The sequence below is a fragment of the Akebia trifoliata genome, chromosome 3 (genome assembly GCF_017979445.1).
Source record: "Akebia trifoliata isolate Shusen 1 chromosome 3, ASM1797944v1, whole genome shotgun sequence".
NCBI lineage: Eukaryota > Viridiplantae > Streptophyta > Magnoliopsida > Ranunculales > Lardizabalaceae > Akebia > Akebia trifoliata.
In genome coordinates this window covers 1,713,267-1,727,558 of record NC_141377.1, presented here as the reverse complement: position 1 = coordinate 1,727,558, position 14,292 = coordinate 1,713,267, and the positions used below count along the sequence as shown (strand labels likewise).

The 14,292-nt window shown below is 34.8% G+C and overlaps 2 protein-coding genes and 1 long non-coding RNA gene across 3 annotated transcripts; 2 read left to right on the top strand and 1 right to left on the bottom strand.

Annotated features, from left to right (window-relative positions):
- Positions 1-272: 272 nt before the first annotated feature.
- Positions 273-1,015, top strand: LOC147405425 (uncharacterized). The gene has a single exon (XM_086433172.1). It carries the CDS (start codon positions 405-407, stop codon positions 876-878), a length of 474 nt encoding a protein of 157 aa, XP_086289298.1. The 5' UTR covers positions 273-404; the 3' UTR covers positions 879-1,015.
- Positions 1,016-1,545: 530 nt separating this feature from the next.
- LOC147405424 (uncharacterized) lies at positions 1,546-7,407 on the bottom strand. The gene is made up of 5 exons (XR_015175950.1): positions 7,321-7,407; positions 5,709-5,766; positions 5,502-5,622; positions 2,887-3,022; positions 1,546-1,811 (listed from the first exon to the last, which is right to left on the bottom strand). It is a non-coding gene; the product is annotated as an uncharacterized LOC147405424 (long non-coding RNA).
- A 2,976-nt stretch (positions 7,408-10,383) lies between these two features.
- On the top strand, positions 10,384-14,292 carry LOC147405423 (non-specific lipid transfer protein GPI-anchored 1-like). Its single transcript, XM_086433171.1, has 3 exons — positions 10,384-10,804; positions 13,634-13,696; positions 13,983-14,292. Exons 1-3 carry the CDS (start codon positions 10,465-10,467, stop codon positions 14,153-14,155), a joined length of 576 nt encoding a protein of 191 aa, XP_086289297.1. The 5' UTR covers positions 10,384-10,464; the 3' UTR covers positions 14,156-14,292.

Below are 14,292 nucleotides of genomic sequence, written 5' to 3'. Positions count from 1 at the left end.
ATTCCCCCAATCATATAAAATAATACCCAACTCACAATAACATTAAAATAAATAAATAAATAAAAAAGAAAAGAAGCTATTCATGCATCCCCATATAACTCGATCCGTTCTCCTCGTCCTCCTAACGGAACCAACTCTATTAAATTACATAGACATGCTGTTTGGACACAAATACCCCTATCAATTAAGAAATTACCTAACAAAATATCAATTTTAACTGAACAAGACAAAGGGTAATTTTGTAAATTTGATGAAATGTACGTTGCATGGGTGTTCTAGTAATTCACCACAGAAGAGACTTGTTTATATATAAATATGTGCATATAGCAGTTCTGCCACCCCAGAATCTCTCTCACAACCTTACTTAGGTCCTATCATTCTCTTTCTTTCTTCCTGACCCTCCAATGGAAGAACATCACAGAGAATTACAACTACTCCCAACACCCAAAACTTCAACATGTCTGCCTGCCAGATCAAAAGCAATCGATTCTTTCGATGGGTCATCGTCGCTCGACCTCCAATTGTCGATCAGCCTACAACCACGGCGTCCACGGTCGGATTGTGTACTCAAAGTGCCATTTTGCGAGTATGGAGATACAAAGATTGACTTGAATTGTGTCGAGGCGTTGAAGTGGCAAGCTTCGGAGCAAATTCGACTAGCTGCCGCTGAGAAGACTTATGCAGAGCGTGTGAGGGAGATGACGAGGCGGGAGATGGAGTTGGCACAATCGGAGTTTGCACGTGCAAGGCTCATGTGGGAGAGAGCAAGGGACGAAGTGGAGAAGGCTGAGAGATTGAAGGAAAGAGCGACACGTCAGATAGACTCTACGTGCATGGAGATTACTTGTCAGGCTTGCCAACAAAGGTTCCGACCATAGTGCCCAATCTCGGAGTCTCCCCCTAAGAGTGCAAAATGAGTATAAGAATCCTACATGTCTTCAAATTGGAAATAAAATGGGGAAAATACACAATAAGTTGGCAAGACAACTATATAATTCTCTGTCCCAATGCAATCTGAGAGAAATAATGAAGAGAAAAGAGTTCTTTTTTATGATTTGTGATTGTAACTCAAAATTAAATATTCATGATTTGGATAAGAAAGAATTACACTTAGAAGAATTATCTGATACCGATGTTGATTCTTGATGTTCTTATGTATTTCATGAAAAAAACCATCTTGGTGTAATTTGATGATCCCTTTTTTTGTTGAGATGGGATAAGCCGGACTTGCACCCACGAATAATTTTGAAGATCCTTGGTACCCCTGCAATACAAGAAGCCAAAGGCACACTTAAAAGAGTAGTGGAAATGATGTTGATTTGCAAATTGGGAACATGAGTCACAAATTTTACTTGAGTTAAAATAAAGTTAAAAAAAAGGTAAAAGTAAAAAAGTATGTGTGTCAACCTGATGGAACTCAACTGTTTTATTTTCTATACTGTTGGAACTCAGGAGTCAAGACTTGGGACTTAATGAGTCAACCTGATGAGATCAAAGTTTGATCAAGAAAATAGATGTGGATTGAACAAGAAAATGAGCCTGAAAAATAAAACAGTGGATTTGTCAACTTCAAGATAAGATACCTTTATCCCATTGTTTTTAACTTATCAACTTTTGCTCATTAGGGACAGCACCCACTACAAATGTCTTGGGTTTGACACAAAAAGAAACTTTTTTTGGATGGACTGACTATCAAAAGCATCAAGCGGAGCCATGAACAGTGTTTCTTTCTAGATGTCGCAAGAATGGGGTTTCCCATGATTCGTCAGCAACTTCCCAACACGTTACTCAGACAAAAAGATCTATCAAAGCTGGCATCAATAATGCACCAAATTAGATTCCCTGATAAGATTCATACAAAATCATCTATGGTGAAGCATTAGAGTTACTTGGCAGTTCATTACTTAATTGCATGAATCTTCTAACGACGTCTCGATCATGTCACAAACTATTGCCTTCGTGATTTACCAAGATCAACCTCATTCCGTTATACAAGATTTCTACCATTAAAGGATAAAATCTAAATGCTGATAATGAAACCGACTAAAAAGGGGTAACTTTCAATTGTGTTGAAAAAAAGTACTTAATTATTTCTCACGTGGTATTTGGTCTTCATTTTTTTTCCTATTTCGTTGGGTTCTTCCTAAAACCTTCTTTATGTTGTTAAAAGGGTGGGCTTATAATATCTTCTCTCGTAGAAAAAGGCACTTCTGGACTATTCTACCTTCGGCAATTGCTTGGGGTCTTTTGAAAGAGAGAAACAATAGGGTGTTCCAAGGCAAGGAAAGCAACTCCCATACGGTTTTTATGGAGATCTTAGGGTCATCGTATATTTGGGAAAAGTTGAACAAGGAGTTCTTTGGGGTTTCGTTTGAGGATTTTGTGTTCAGATGGGATCGTCTTTGTAACTAGTAGGATTGGTTTGGTGGCTATTTTGTTTTTGTTTTGCTTTTCTGCTTTTTTGTTTTGTTTCTCTTCTTTGGGGGGCTATCTCAGCCTCCTTTGTACTCTCTTCGATATTTATAAAAATTTTATACTTACAAAAAAAAAGTACTTAATTATTGTGATGTTCACACATATTTAAGGAAAAAGAAATATAAACTCCGTATTTGCTACTTCTGCACATATCAGTTCCGGTTTAGGAGACTTGGATGTATCACTCAAATTTCTGGTAAAATATACCTTGTGCTACCAAAAGAAGATAGGATTCATAGTATGTGCGTGCAGGATTTATTAAAATAAAGGATATTTTAGTCTTTCAAGTGTAAAGTGTCAGGCCTAATTGCATGACATCTAGCTGTTGTATGTGTTACAAAAATGGGCTACAGTTGTCCCTGTCTAACATATTCAAAAAAATGAAAGAAAATTACAGTGTTAGATACTTACCCATATAATTTCTCAAAAAGCTGCTCACAATGAATGGTGAAGTTGTCCCTAGTAGACACCTATAAGGGTGTTTAACGTCCATTCATTTCTACTGAGTGTCAGATGTCGAGGATGGAAATTCTCTTCAGTTCTGTGACTAATCCAGAAATTTTAACTGTCAATGTCCTAATCTCATTGCGATTGCAACTTCACACTAATACGGACAAGCACACGCGCCAACATATATGAAATTATGGCATTCTAGGTACTTCGTTTGTCATTTTTGACTTGGATAAATTCAGAGCTATAACAAGGACAATAATTCTATCATAAAGTTGCTGCAATGGAATAAACATGTGGGACAAACATGCCCAATAGCCATTATTAAAAAACAGTAATTTCATTCTTGCACTATTTACATATACTCAATCATGGCTTTGATTTATGTACATCTACGTTTATGCAGATATGTTTTCATATACCATACACTTATACTCATTGTCTAATTGTAAATCCCCTCAAAATATCAAATATCTGGATAAAAGTATCCACGTGTGAGGTTTTCTGCACCAACAAACACATCCTTTTCCAAGTTGCATAAACTTGTATAATACAATATCTCTATATTTGACATTTATGCAAAGTGAAGGCACACAATCAGCTTGCCCCACAGCTTAGAGACAATGCCATTTGGATGTATCAAGGCAATAGACACAAGTAGGAAATTTTAATGTAATAATTTTGAGAAAAAAAGAGGGCTTAGATCCATAGTTCAGTTGGTTTGACACATTGCAACGCAACTTTGAGGTCGTGGGTTCAAGTCCAACTTACCCATAAAAAAAAATTCTTGAAAAAAAAAAGATATATTAAATTCATCAAGAGAATGATCATAATGCAATTCTTTTATAGTTCAACTTTACAATTAGGAACTGGAAAATAGCTTCTGGAGCATTTTGATCGTAATTTATCTGGAAATCCTAGGTGCTCAATTATGGTGGTACTTATAGAGATCTGGGAAGGCCAGATCTTTTGAGCAATTGATTAGGCTTTTGAAAGTGGAAGGTAATTATCTAGATGTTATTAAATGAGTGCCAACTTTCTTATCATAAATATTTGGGTACGATGGAAATATGACTCCACCAAGGTTGTCAAAAGGACTAAGGAAGCCCAGTCGTTGGACATGGTTGGTCAACTAAGCTCTCACCTGGAAAACAAGCCAACCTATATGTTATGGAAATTTAAAAGTTCTATCTAGTATCATTTAGAATTGATTAGTTAATTTAAATCAACCTTAATAGTTTAATTTAGTCATAGTAAATTTAAGTCAAGCTAAATCATACACCCTGCACATAGGGAATCAAGCTTAATATTGACCTATGTTTCAATATATGCACATATACGGCTGAAAATCTAAAAAGAGGTGCTTGGACAACAATGTACCCACTTTAAAAGCCAGTTGAACATCTAGGCAAACTACTGTCTACCCTTGATCGACACCTATTGACAAGGTGTTTACTTTTAAATGCAATGAAGTATATAAGAAGCAATCACTCACTCAAAAAGTTTCCAGGAGGAAAACAATGGACTATGCATGAGCAAGTTAACATGGAAGATTTGACACACACACACACACACATGAATGCATGCACACACATGAAGGGTTTATCCAACCATGGAACTTCAATATTCCCTGTTTCACACTAAATTTGTTTGGGTTATCTATAATGATCATGCAAACCATAACAAAGGAAAATTGATGACACCACTGACCTGGTGCTAAACATGGTCCAAATGTAGATGGTGGAATCCACCATCCTACCATACCTCCTATAATAAAAGGCCACCCAATTAAATGAGCCTCGTACCCTTTTTTTTAATCCTGGATCATTCTTCTAACTTTCTGACCATCAAAACAAAATGATAGGGCAGATGAATAGGATCATTCAGGCAGGTTGTTAATTTTCAGCACGTAAGGCTATATAACAATGACATGTTAGTTTTATGATTTTCTCTGTATTTGACACACAATGAGACCTGACACACATCCTAACTTGAAATGTAATGCTACCCCTTATTTTTAATAATTTCCGATCTGAAGAAAAAGTGACATCTGAAAGAGGGTTGGTGTCATCTATTGCCCATCCTCCAAATGATAGTTTACCAAGTCGGTAAACACATCCATGGTTTAATATTAGAAATCTACTTTTATTAGGTTATGGTGTTTGTAAATGTTTTTTTTTTTTTTTTACTTTAGATATATTTATATTCTTATCTTTATTTTTAAAAAACTTGTGTTAAATATAGGTAAAATAGTTATCTGCTCCGCCTTGTCACGCTTGCCACTCACCTTGGAAGCTTCTAGGGGGATATAGCTTAGGTGGTAGAGCTCTGTTCTTGAAATTGGGTCGTTGCAATTATGGGTCAAAAGTCCATCCTGGACCAAGCTGCATATGCGCAGACATTTTGGGTCTTTGGCTTCTCAAAGACAGCGTGACAGACACCTAATGATCTATCTACCAAATTGAAACCTTAAAATCCTCAGAGGTAAACTTCACAATATGAATGAATTTCACAACAGAGATCACATATGTGCAATTTCACAGAACATAATAAAAGAGCAGAGGAATTATACTGACCATGGAAGCATTCATTTGCTTTTCCATCCATAAGTACAATATCACCATTGCAAAGAAACATTGATATCGGTTGATCCTCACTAGATTTTCCTTTGAGATGAAAATAGCTTTTAAGCCCAAACTGATTAAAAAAAAGGAGGTGAGTACATCCAAACACACACATGGAAATTTAAACATTCAAAAAAATCTTATACATCAAATGCTTACCACTTAATGTAGGTTTACTCCAATCAGCTTCCACGTCATCAAGCTCCAAGCATATCACCTGACATGGGAAAAAGAAAGATCATTTCAAGTTATTGTCACTAATAGACTAAAGAATACCTTCACTACTGAAAAAAAAAAAAAAAAAAAAAAAAGAATACCTTCACCCTTCACATAATTTCTGGATGATTATTTTCTATATTTCAACAATCAATAGCTTCATCATATACGAAAAATGCCTAGAAGCTTCTATTTTTTGTTTCTTCACAAAAAATTCATGTTATGTGGATCTTGTTAAACTCTTATGTATTACTGGTCTTGTTATGTGGATCTTGTTAAACTCTCCCTCGTTCAGTGGCTTGTTTTTTTTTTTTTTTTTAAACTAGAAGAAGTTTGAAAACATCTACATAAATGCTAAAACCCCAAAGTTCATCCAGACAAATTCTTATCTACAATCTGTGAACATGAACTGCAGATGCCAACCATTCAATCATTAAACCCATTTCTCAGAGATATCATCTACCCAAAAATCTTATCAACTCAAAGACCCTAACCTATTCGTGCGGAATTTTCCTAACAACCATTGATGCATATTTGTTTAATTTCCTAAATCTAGGTAGGCAACTGATTGGATGGCTAGGATGATGCAGTTGCTCTATATTTTGGCACCGCAGCCAATCCAAGAGACAGTACAGAGACTGCGAGGGAGTTCTATATTTGTGCTCCCCACATGGTTGTGGCCGGCAACACTGTATCTTTCATGCTCTATACGGATATTCTACTCCTAAAAATCCCCAATTACGAAGGCACATCTGGAATATTGAGTGTGGCCAATGATTGACTCATTGTATTGGTTACGTCTCAATCAGAAACAACTCACCGGTGAAAGACTGAAATGAATGGGGATACAACAGGACCCATTCGTTCAATATGCAATTGAGAATATAATATTTCAATTAATATAATAAGATATCATATATAATATATCATTTCATAATGATAGCAAGAAACCGAGCCACGCTCGCCAACTCTCTAATCAGATACATCAAAGATCAGTCATTTCGACACACAATAATAAACTTGATTCACTTTGCTGAACCCACGAGTATAGTACGTAATTAGAAGTGATCTATGTTGTAAGAAAATCTGTATAATACTACTTACACTGAATTTCCCAAATATTATACACATTTGTAAAAAAAAATTATGATGTAGAATGATTGGTGCCGTTAAAGGATGTCCTTTTACTTATTGTTTTGTGGCTAAAATGGGATCGATACTTCAACAACATGGTGTGCAGTAATTCAACAAATTAAGAAATGGGTTTGAGAATTTAAAAAAGTGGGTAAGATCAACTTAATTGTGTTTGGAGTAATATGTAACCGATCAGGGGAGATGCAGATCATTTCTTAGTAGTTCTTAGATACTAAAACATGAGACAAATCAAATCTATCCAACACAGATAGCAAATTTTTACTCCAAATTCGATGTGGTTTCGTATTACAATGATGTGGATATAGAAACTAGGGTTGTTAAATTCAAATCCAACTCTAGGGTTCTTGATTCCTTAATTCACAGATATGAAACCTGAAATTTGTGAGGAAAACTAACGTACCAGAATGATCTTCGAAGCAGGAAACGAGACAATTGAAATCTGAATGATGTGAGGTTGAGGAGTCCGACTTTAAAGTTTAAATTTTTTTTATTTTGAGGAACGCTTGTTTTTTAGTGACACGTGTCTTCTATGTTTTAAAAATAATCCATACCCCTCTACTTTTTGGGAATATTTGAGAGACCTCCTTTTTTTTTCTCTCTCTCTTCTGAATTGATGATATGTCACTTTTGACTTTGGTCTTCTCTCATGATGATGAACTAATGAAAATGACATCATTGCCCTCACACGAGCACCACCATATCCAAGAACTTAAAACATAAGGGGTATCTCAAATATTCAAAAATATTGAGGGATCATACGTCAGCATTGAGGCATGGATTATCACTTTATAGGGTAAAAGATGAATTGGATCTTGATGCGACAAATGTATGAATTTGAAAATGGTTTAACGACTAAATAAGGTAAGATTGAGATGTGTGGCACCTAAGGAGGTCATTGGCTCTGCTTAGCATAGCATAGTTGAGTCGAGCTAAGCATCTACCCATAAATATTGATCCATAAAAAAAATACACAACTATGATCGTTAAAACGCAAAATGCAAAAATCAAGACAAAATATTAATCGTGATTGCTAAATCCTAACTGTTGAATTTCATATTTTAACAGCTCAGTTCACAATCTTAGGCTCACAAAACGTTTGTCCTATGTGGCTTAAATTTTTTTGGATTGGGTTGATTTTTTGTGAGGATGATCTGTATGATGAGGAGATCGTCATCACAAAAAAATCAGTTGAAAATTTTTAAGTCCATCAAAAGTGAGTTTAGAATTGTGAACTGTCGATTGTTTACTGAAAATTTGTACATCATTTTTTATGGACTTAGAAATTTCAGATTAGGCTTATTTGTGGCGAGGATGATCTCCTCACCTGGAGATCATCCTCACAAAAAAATCAACCCATTACAAAATTTTTAAGTCACATAACACAAATTTTTTGTAAACCTAAGATTGTGAACCGAACGCTCCCCTATATATATGAGAGCATATCATGGGACATAGGTAAAAACAATGTAATAATAATTATTTTTCAAAATATGGGTTAGAAATTTTGAATTGAATGGATTTTTTGTGAGGATGATCCCCATGATGAGAAGATTAATCCTTAAAAAAAAAAAAAATCAGTCTAATCTGAAACTCCTAACCCTATAAAAAATGATTTAAAATGTGAATCGTGGATTTTTTACCTATAATTTGTGAACCACTTTTGATGGATTTAAAAATTTCAGATTAAGCTGATTTTTTGTGAGGATGATTATCTTGTCATAGAGACCATCTTCACAAAAAATCAGCACAACCCAAAACTTCTAACCCATATTTTGAAAAATCATTATTTTTACATATATTTTTACTTATGTCTTGTGATCAACGTTTTAGCCGATCATGTTAGGCTTTTGTTTGTATCATTTGATGAGATTGCTTTCATGGGATGAGCTTGTCAGCCACGTGTAGGGTACAAAGTCGTAGAGTGCCTAGAATTCGATGCAGCCTACTACATCCTATAACCTTTGTTTGATATTATAATCCATCCAAGGTTTCACAGGACAATGAATGTTTTCTGGATGTACTGTCCCTTGTTTGGTTCCACAGTCTGATCGTCATAAATCCAACTGATTAATACATTTCTTTATGGACTGTTTCGTACAACTCCTAATTACAGTCCACAGAATCGGTATCGATGGGGGCATTAATAAGTGGAGAGATTACTCGGCAGACCCAACCGTTGCACTTTATGAAGTTTGTTAACCAGTAAACCTTCGAGTCCGTATCCATGTCATAAAATTCAAATTTATAAGATTAATTTGTAACATACCTTGGTGTGAATTCTAACTACATCAATTTGTGGCATCCAAAATTATGATCTGATGGCATTGTGTTATAAAGAAATTTTTTTTAAGAATTTTGAAAAAAAAGTTAATTCTCACCATTGATTTTTAATTTTAAATTTGAGAGTTTAGTAACTAGTCATTTTCAACACTTACGATCAAAGCTCAAGAATGATTTTTTATTTTATTTTTTATAAATATTTTATTATGAATTTGAGCTTTTCCATGAAATTCAGAAAGCTATATTGTTGGATTGTTAATTTGATAATCAATGTGGGCACAACTACCTTTAGTAAGTCTGATTCGTAAAGTAAGGTTTCCTCGTGTAACAAACTAGATACAGTAAGTGAGTTTTTGTAACAAAATTGCAACAGTTGGATCTGCTTAGTACATCTCTCTAATAAGAGAAGGACTACTCATGTCTCTAGGTGGACTTTAAACCACTATTGGACAGTCAAGATAGAATTATCAGTTTGCATGAAGTACCTTAATTAGCTTCATCATGCTTCTCTTTACCTGGTTGATTATATGTACTTCATCCTTTTTTCTAGATCTCAATCTACTATCTCGTAGATTTTAAGATCATATTTCAATGATCAAATTAGTTAAAATTCTAATCAAGTAACAAGATTCTAGAAAAAAAAAAAAAATTTATATTCAAATTTTTCTTTGGTATTTCTCTCTTTGTAGTGATTTTTCTTTGGTTTTAATGGGATTAATCCTAATGTCGGGTGGAGTGATTAGGACCTCTCTCCAAAATGGCAGAGGTCATGAGTTCATGCTAGATGACTACCAATAGGGATTTATCCCGACTTATCTAGTATTTGTGGTTTGTGGTGTATTACAGATACTTGGGGGATTTGGGTAAAATATGGTAAGGGATCACTTGCCTCAACCTTGCTAATCGGCCTATAGGCAGGGACATCTCAATGTCAAAAAAATATATATAAAATAAATTGGGCTCCTTGTTAGAGCCAAAAAAAAATCACCCTGTTGAGTCAAGGCAACCATTTAAAAGGCATTTACAATGGGGAGGTAAAAATAGTTAAGTCTAGCTAACAAAATAGGTACTTTACTACGAAATCTACTTAGTCAGCTAGAAAGTCATTAAAGCTGGCACCTCTGCCACAACCTGGCAATCAACAACCCCATTAATATTTCAACTCTCACTTCTTTATAGGAGATGTATAGTGAAGATTTTATATTCTCTCTCCCTTGACATATCTTACTACTCTCCCAAAAAAAAGAGAGAAAAATAGAAGAAAATGAGAACCCAATCTCTTCTTTTCTCCATCATTCTCCCATGTTTTCTATTTGGTTCTATCTTCTCTGTTGAACCTTCACTGGAACAACAATGCAATAGTGAGTTCTCTAAGATGATGACATGCTTATATTATGCGACAGGGAAGGCTGTTTCGCCTTCGAACGAGTGCTGCACTGCTGTGAAGGGTATCAAGGACCGTGACCCGGTTTGTCTATGTTTTGTGATCCAACAGACACACAAGGGACAGTCGACACTAAAACAAATGGGTGTACAAGAGGCCAAGCTCCTTCAGCTCCCTAGTGCTTGCAAGTTGATTGATGCACCCATCAACGCATGCCCAAGTAAAATAATACATTCTCTCTCAAACACAAAATACACCACACGCACATGTATGTACACGCGCGCAAGCACAAACACACATGCATCCATACACACACAAGTCCATAGTGACAAATATTTAAAAAAATATATATAAAAATATGTATTTTATATATTAAATGATAAAATAATACTTGAAAAATCTTAAAAATAAAAATAATTGTTTATATTTTTAAAAATGTAGATTAAATCACGTATAATCGTGATTTTCTGAAAAACAAGTGAGGTTTTCAAAAACTTGTGGTTTTTTTTGTTGTTGTTGTTGAAAAAATGTGATTTAATTGGTAATTATTAAAATCGTGATTTAATCATGATTTTCTCAAAACATCACAGATTTTTTGAGACTATGCACACAACCATGCAAAACATAGTAGAACGAGACAAGAGCAGCTAACATTACTGATTCATTGTTGTTACTCCCTAGACCGAAAAATTACATATTCACCTTATCAACGAAAAGTTATACTTCGGAGTCCTACATAAGATAGGTGGGTTGAGCCATGACTGTAAGGACAAAAAACATGTTATCACATCATATAACCCGAAATGGAAATGACCGAGGTGAGGAAAATAGATTCCAGCTGGATTGACCTCAATTTACACTTTGCTGATGTGGAGGTGCACACAGAACCATGGATGCTCTTCACTCGTATCTCAATGAAAAACATCCATGTTGCCGTGCGGTGATTTTGGAGGCTTATGGACACCTCAGTGTGATGCTCATAAAAAACTTCTTGAGGCATGTGTATGAAATATGAAAGAGTTGTGATAAGTTTACTCACTTTTTTGTATGCTCCCTTCACAGAACCGTAAATACTTTGTTTCAGGATAGATAAGGACAAATCTTTATTGTTTTATACGATTCTGTGAAGGGAGCGTACAAAAAAGTGAGACAGATTATCACGACTCAATATGAAAACAACAAATATATGAATAATGATAAACTGACTCCCTCTCTACTCTCTTGACGTGGCATGTGCACAGAATCATAGATTTTTCCTCTAGATAAACAATTGTACATCCCCATAAATATGTGTAGTTGTGTATCCTAAGTAAAAAAAATCAATGGTTCTATGCACATGCCATGTTAGGAGAGTAGAGGGAGTGTATGTCAAAAGGGGAATCAGAAAATCATGACTCTAGATACATATGCCTCAGACCAAAGAGTTGAGATCCCATACTATGTCCCATTTCTATAGATACAAACGGTGTCTATGTGGCACAATTTGATTAGGAAATAAATACATTGGACTGCATGAATGACTTGTTTAAAAGCCAAGGTGTTTCAAAGTTTAAACACCAACTAAAACATGCCACGTAGACACTATATAGGAATGGGGCACCATATTGGATCCTGAGTCTAGACCAAAAGGCATACCTCTCACTATGAGGCATGGCTTTTGGTTGAAGTGTTACGTAGCCCTCAAGTTAATTTTATTATTTTTTAAAATTCTATATTTCTTCCTCTCTTTTTCTTCTTAATTTTTCTTTTCTTCTTTCTGAAATGACGCTAATGTTGACAAAATTATTACATAATGCTGACAATTTGATAATATTTTGTCAACATCGCGTGATAGTTGTGTCAACACATGTTATACTTTCAGTATTTTTAAAAACTTCAGTAATTATTTGGGAAATTACCTAATTTTATTTTTGTAATGCTACTAGCGAGAATATAATTAGAGAAATTAAAATTAAATTTGAATACAAAACAATAAAATATGCAAAGATAATCATTGAATTAATTTGATTCATAAATAGTTTTTTTAATATATATATATATATATATATATGGGTCCCTTTCAGCAACAAACATTTTGGCAAAACATTTTTCAAAACATGGGTTAGAGGTTTTGGAATGGGCTGATTTTTGGTGAGGATGATCTCTACGGTGAGAAGATCATCCTCATAAAAAATCAGCCCATTCCAAAACTTCTAACCCCATGTTTACAAGTTGAAAAATCGTGGACCGTCCATTTTTTGTCAACCATTTTTGATGGGTTAGAAGTTTTGGAATGGGCTGATTTTTGGTGAGGATGGTGATGATGATCTTCTCACCGTAGAGATCATCCTCACCAAAAATCAGCCCATTTCAAAACCTCCAACCCATATTTTGAAAAATGTTTGTTGCTGAACATTTCCCTATATATATATATATATATATATATATATATATATATATATATATAATTATGTAAAGGAAAATATTCAAAAATAATATTTGTTTATAATTATATAAGAAATATAAAATAATTATTTATCATAGAAATTTCAAGTATTCAAATTCAAAATATTAGTTTCTAAAATATCTAATAATGTACTATATTTAAACTCGAACTGCGATTACATGGATCTGAAACTTTGTTTTGATTGGTAGATGAGGATTTGTACCTATGAGGTGATTAACCTAAGGATACTATATATTGTCAAATGTGAATCAACTAACACCCCAGGTTCTCTTACTGAATGAGTAGGGAGCCTTGTTTGAAACTAGGGTCTGATAGGTATGATCTGATATGATCTTTTCCAATAACATCGGGTTTGGATCAAAGTATTGTGCCCATTGGATCGGTCCAGCCTTAGGAGCTGTGATCTAATAAGCTACCAGAATGGGTCTGGATCAAGTAGGCTGGTAATTGGATCAGTTTTGGAGCCTAAATGGGTTCAAAATATAACCCATTGTGAGCCCAATTTGTGGCATAAATAACTTCCTCCCATCAAGTAATGGTTTCCATATACTTGTGTTGATTACTAACCTTTTTTTTTTTATCTTTGCTGTTGTTGTTTGATAGAGCTCCTGAAGTTATCTCCAAGTTCCCCTGACTATGCCATCTTCGCAAATATTACATCAACAGGTTAACCATAACATTCCTTCACTTCTTGTAAACATGATTTTAAAACTTGTTTTGACGTCTCGTCTCATCTCGTCCATGAACAAGATCGAGTTGTCTTGGACGAGATTTTTTTTTTTTAAATGCCTTAGAATTAGAACAAACCATGTCTTTGAGACGACTTGTCAACTCGTTGGTGGATGATACTGAGACAACTTGGATGAGATTTAAAACCATGCTTGTAAATGATTGAACTAAACTTTATAGGAGTTTATTTTATTGCCTTACTTGTCCCTACTGTTTGATGCAGCACCACCCACTTCAATGGGTGGCATATCTCCGCCTTCAAAAGATGATGATAGTTCTGTCGGATTTGTGCAAAGGCCTCACCTTTCAGGTCTCACCACGATTGCCATTGCCATCACCACCGTCATCTCTGTGTTTCCAACAGGGTTTGTCTCCATGTTTCCTATAGGAGCATAAATGTGCACAAAGAACAGAAAAACCCCTTTATGTTACCATGTCTGTACTAAGTTGGAATTACTAGGTTTAGTGAAGTTGTGCTAACTTTCATGTGTGCTTAAAATACAATCCTATGGATACTAGAGTTTATTTTCATC

Coding starts and splice junctions, on each gene's coding strand:
- LOC147405425 (XM_086433172.1), top strand. CDS start 405: ATGGAAGAACATCACAGAGAATTACAACTACTCCCAACACCCAAAACT.
- LOC147405423 (XM_086433171.1), top strand. CDS start 10,465: ATGAGAACCCAATCTCTTCTTTTCTCCATCATTCTCCCATGTTTTCTA. Junction 10,805..13,633: donor ACCCATCAACGCATGCCCAA/GTAAAATAATAC, acceptor GTTGTTTGATAG/AGCTCCTGAAGTTATCTCCA. Junction 13,697..13,982: donor CGCAAATATTACATCAACAG/GTTAACCATAAC, acceptor TGTTTGATGCAG/CACCACCCACTTCAATGGGT.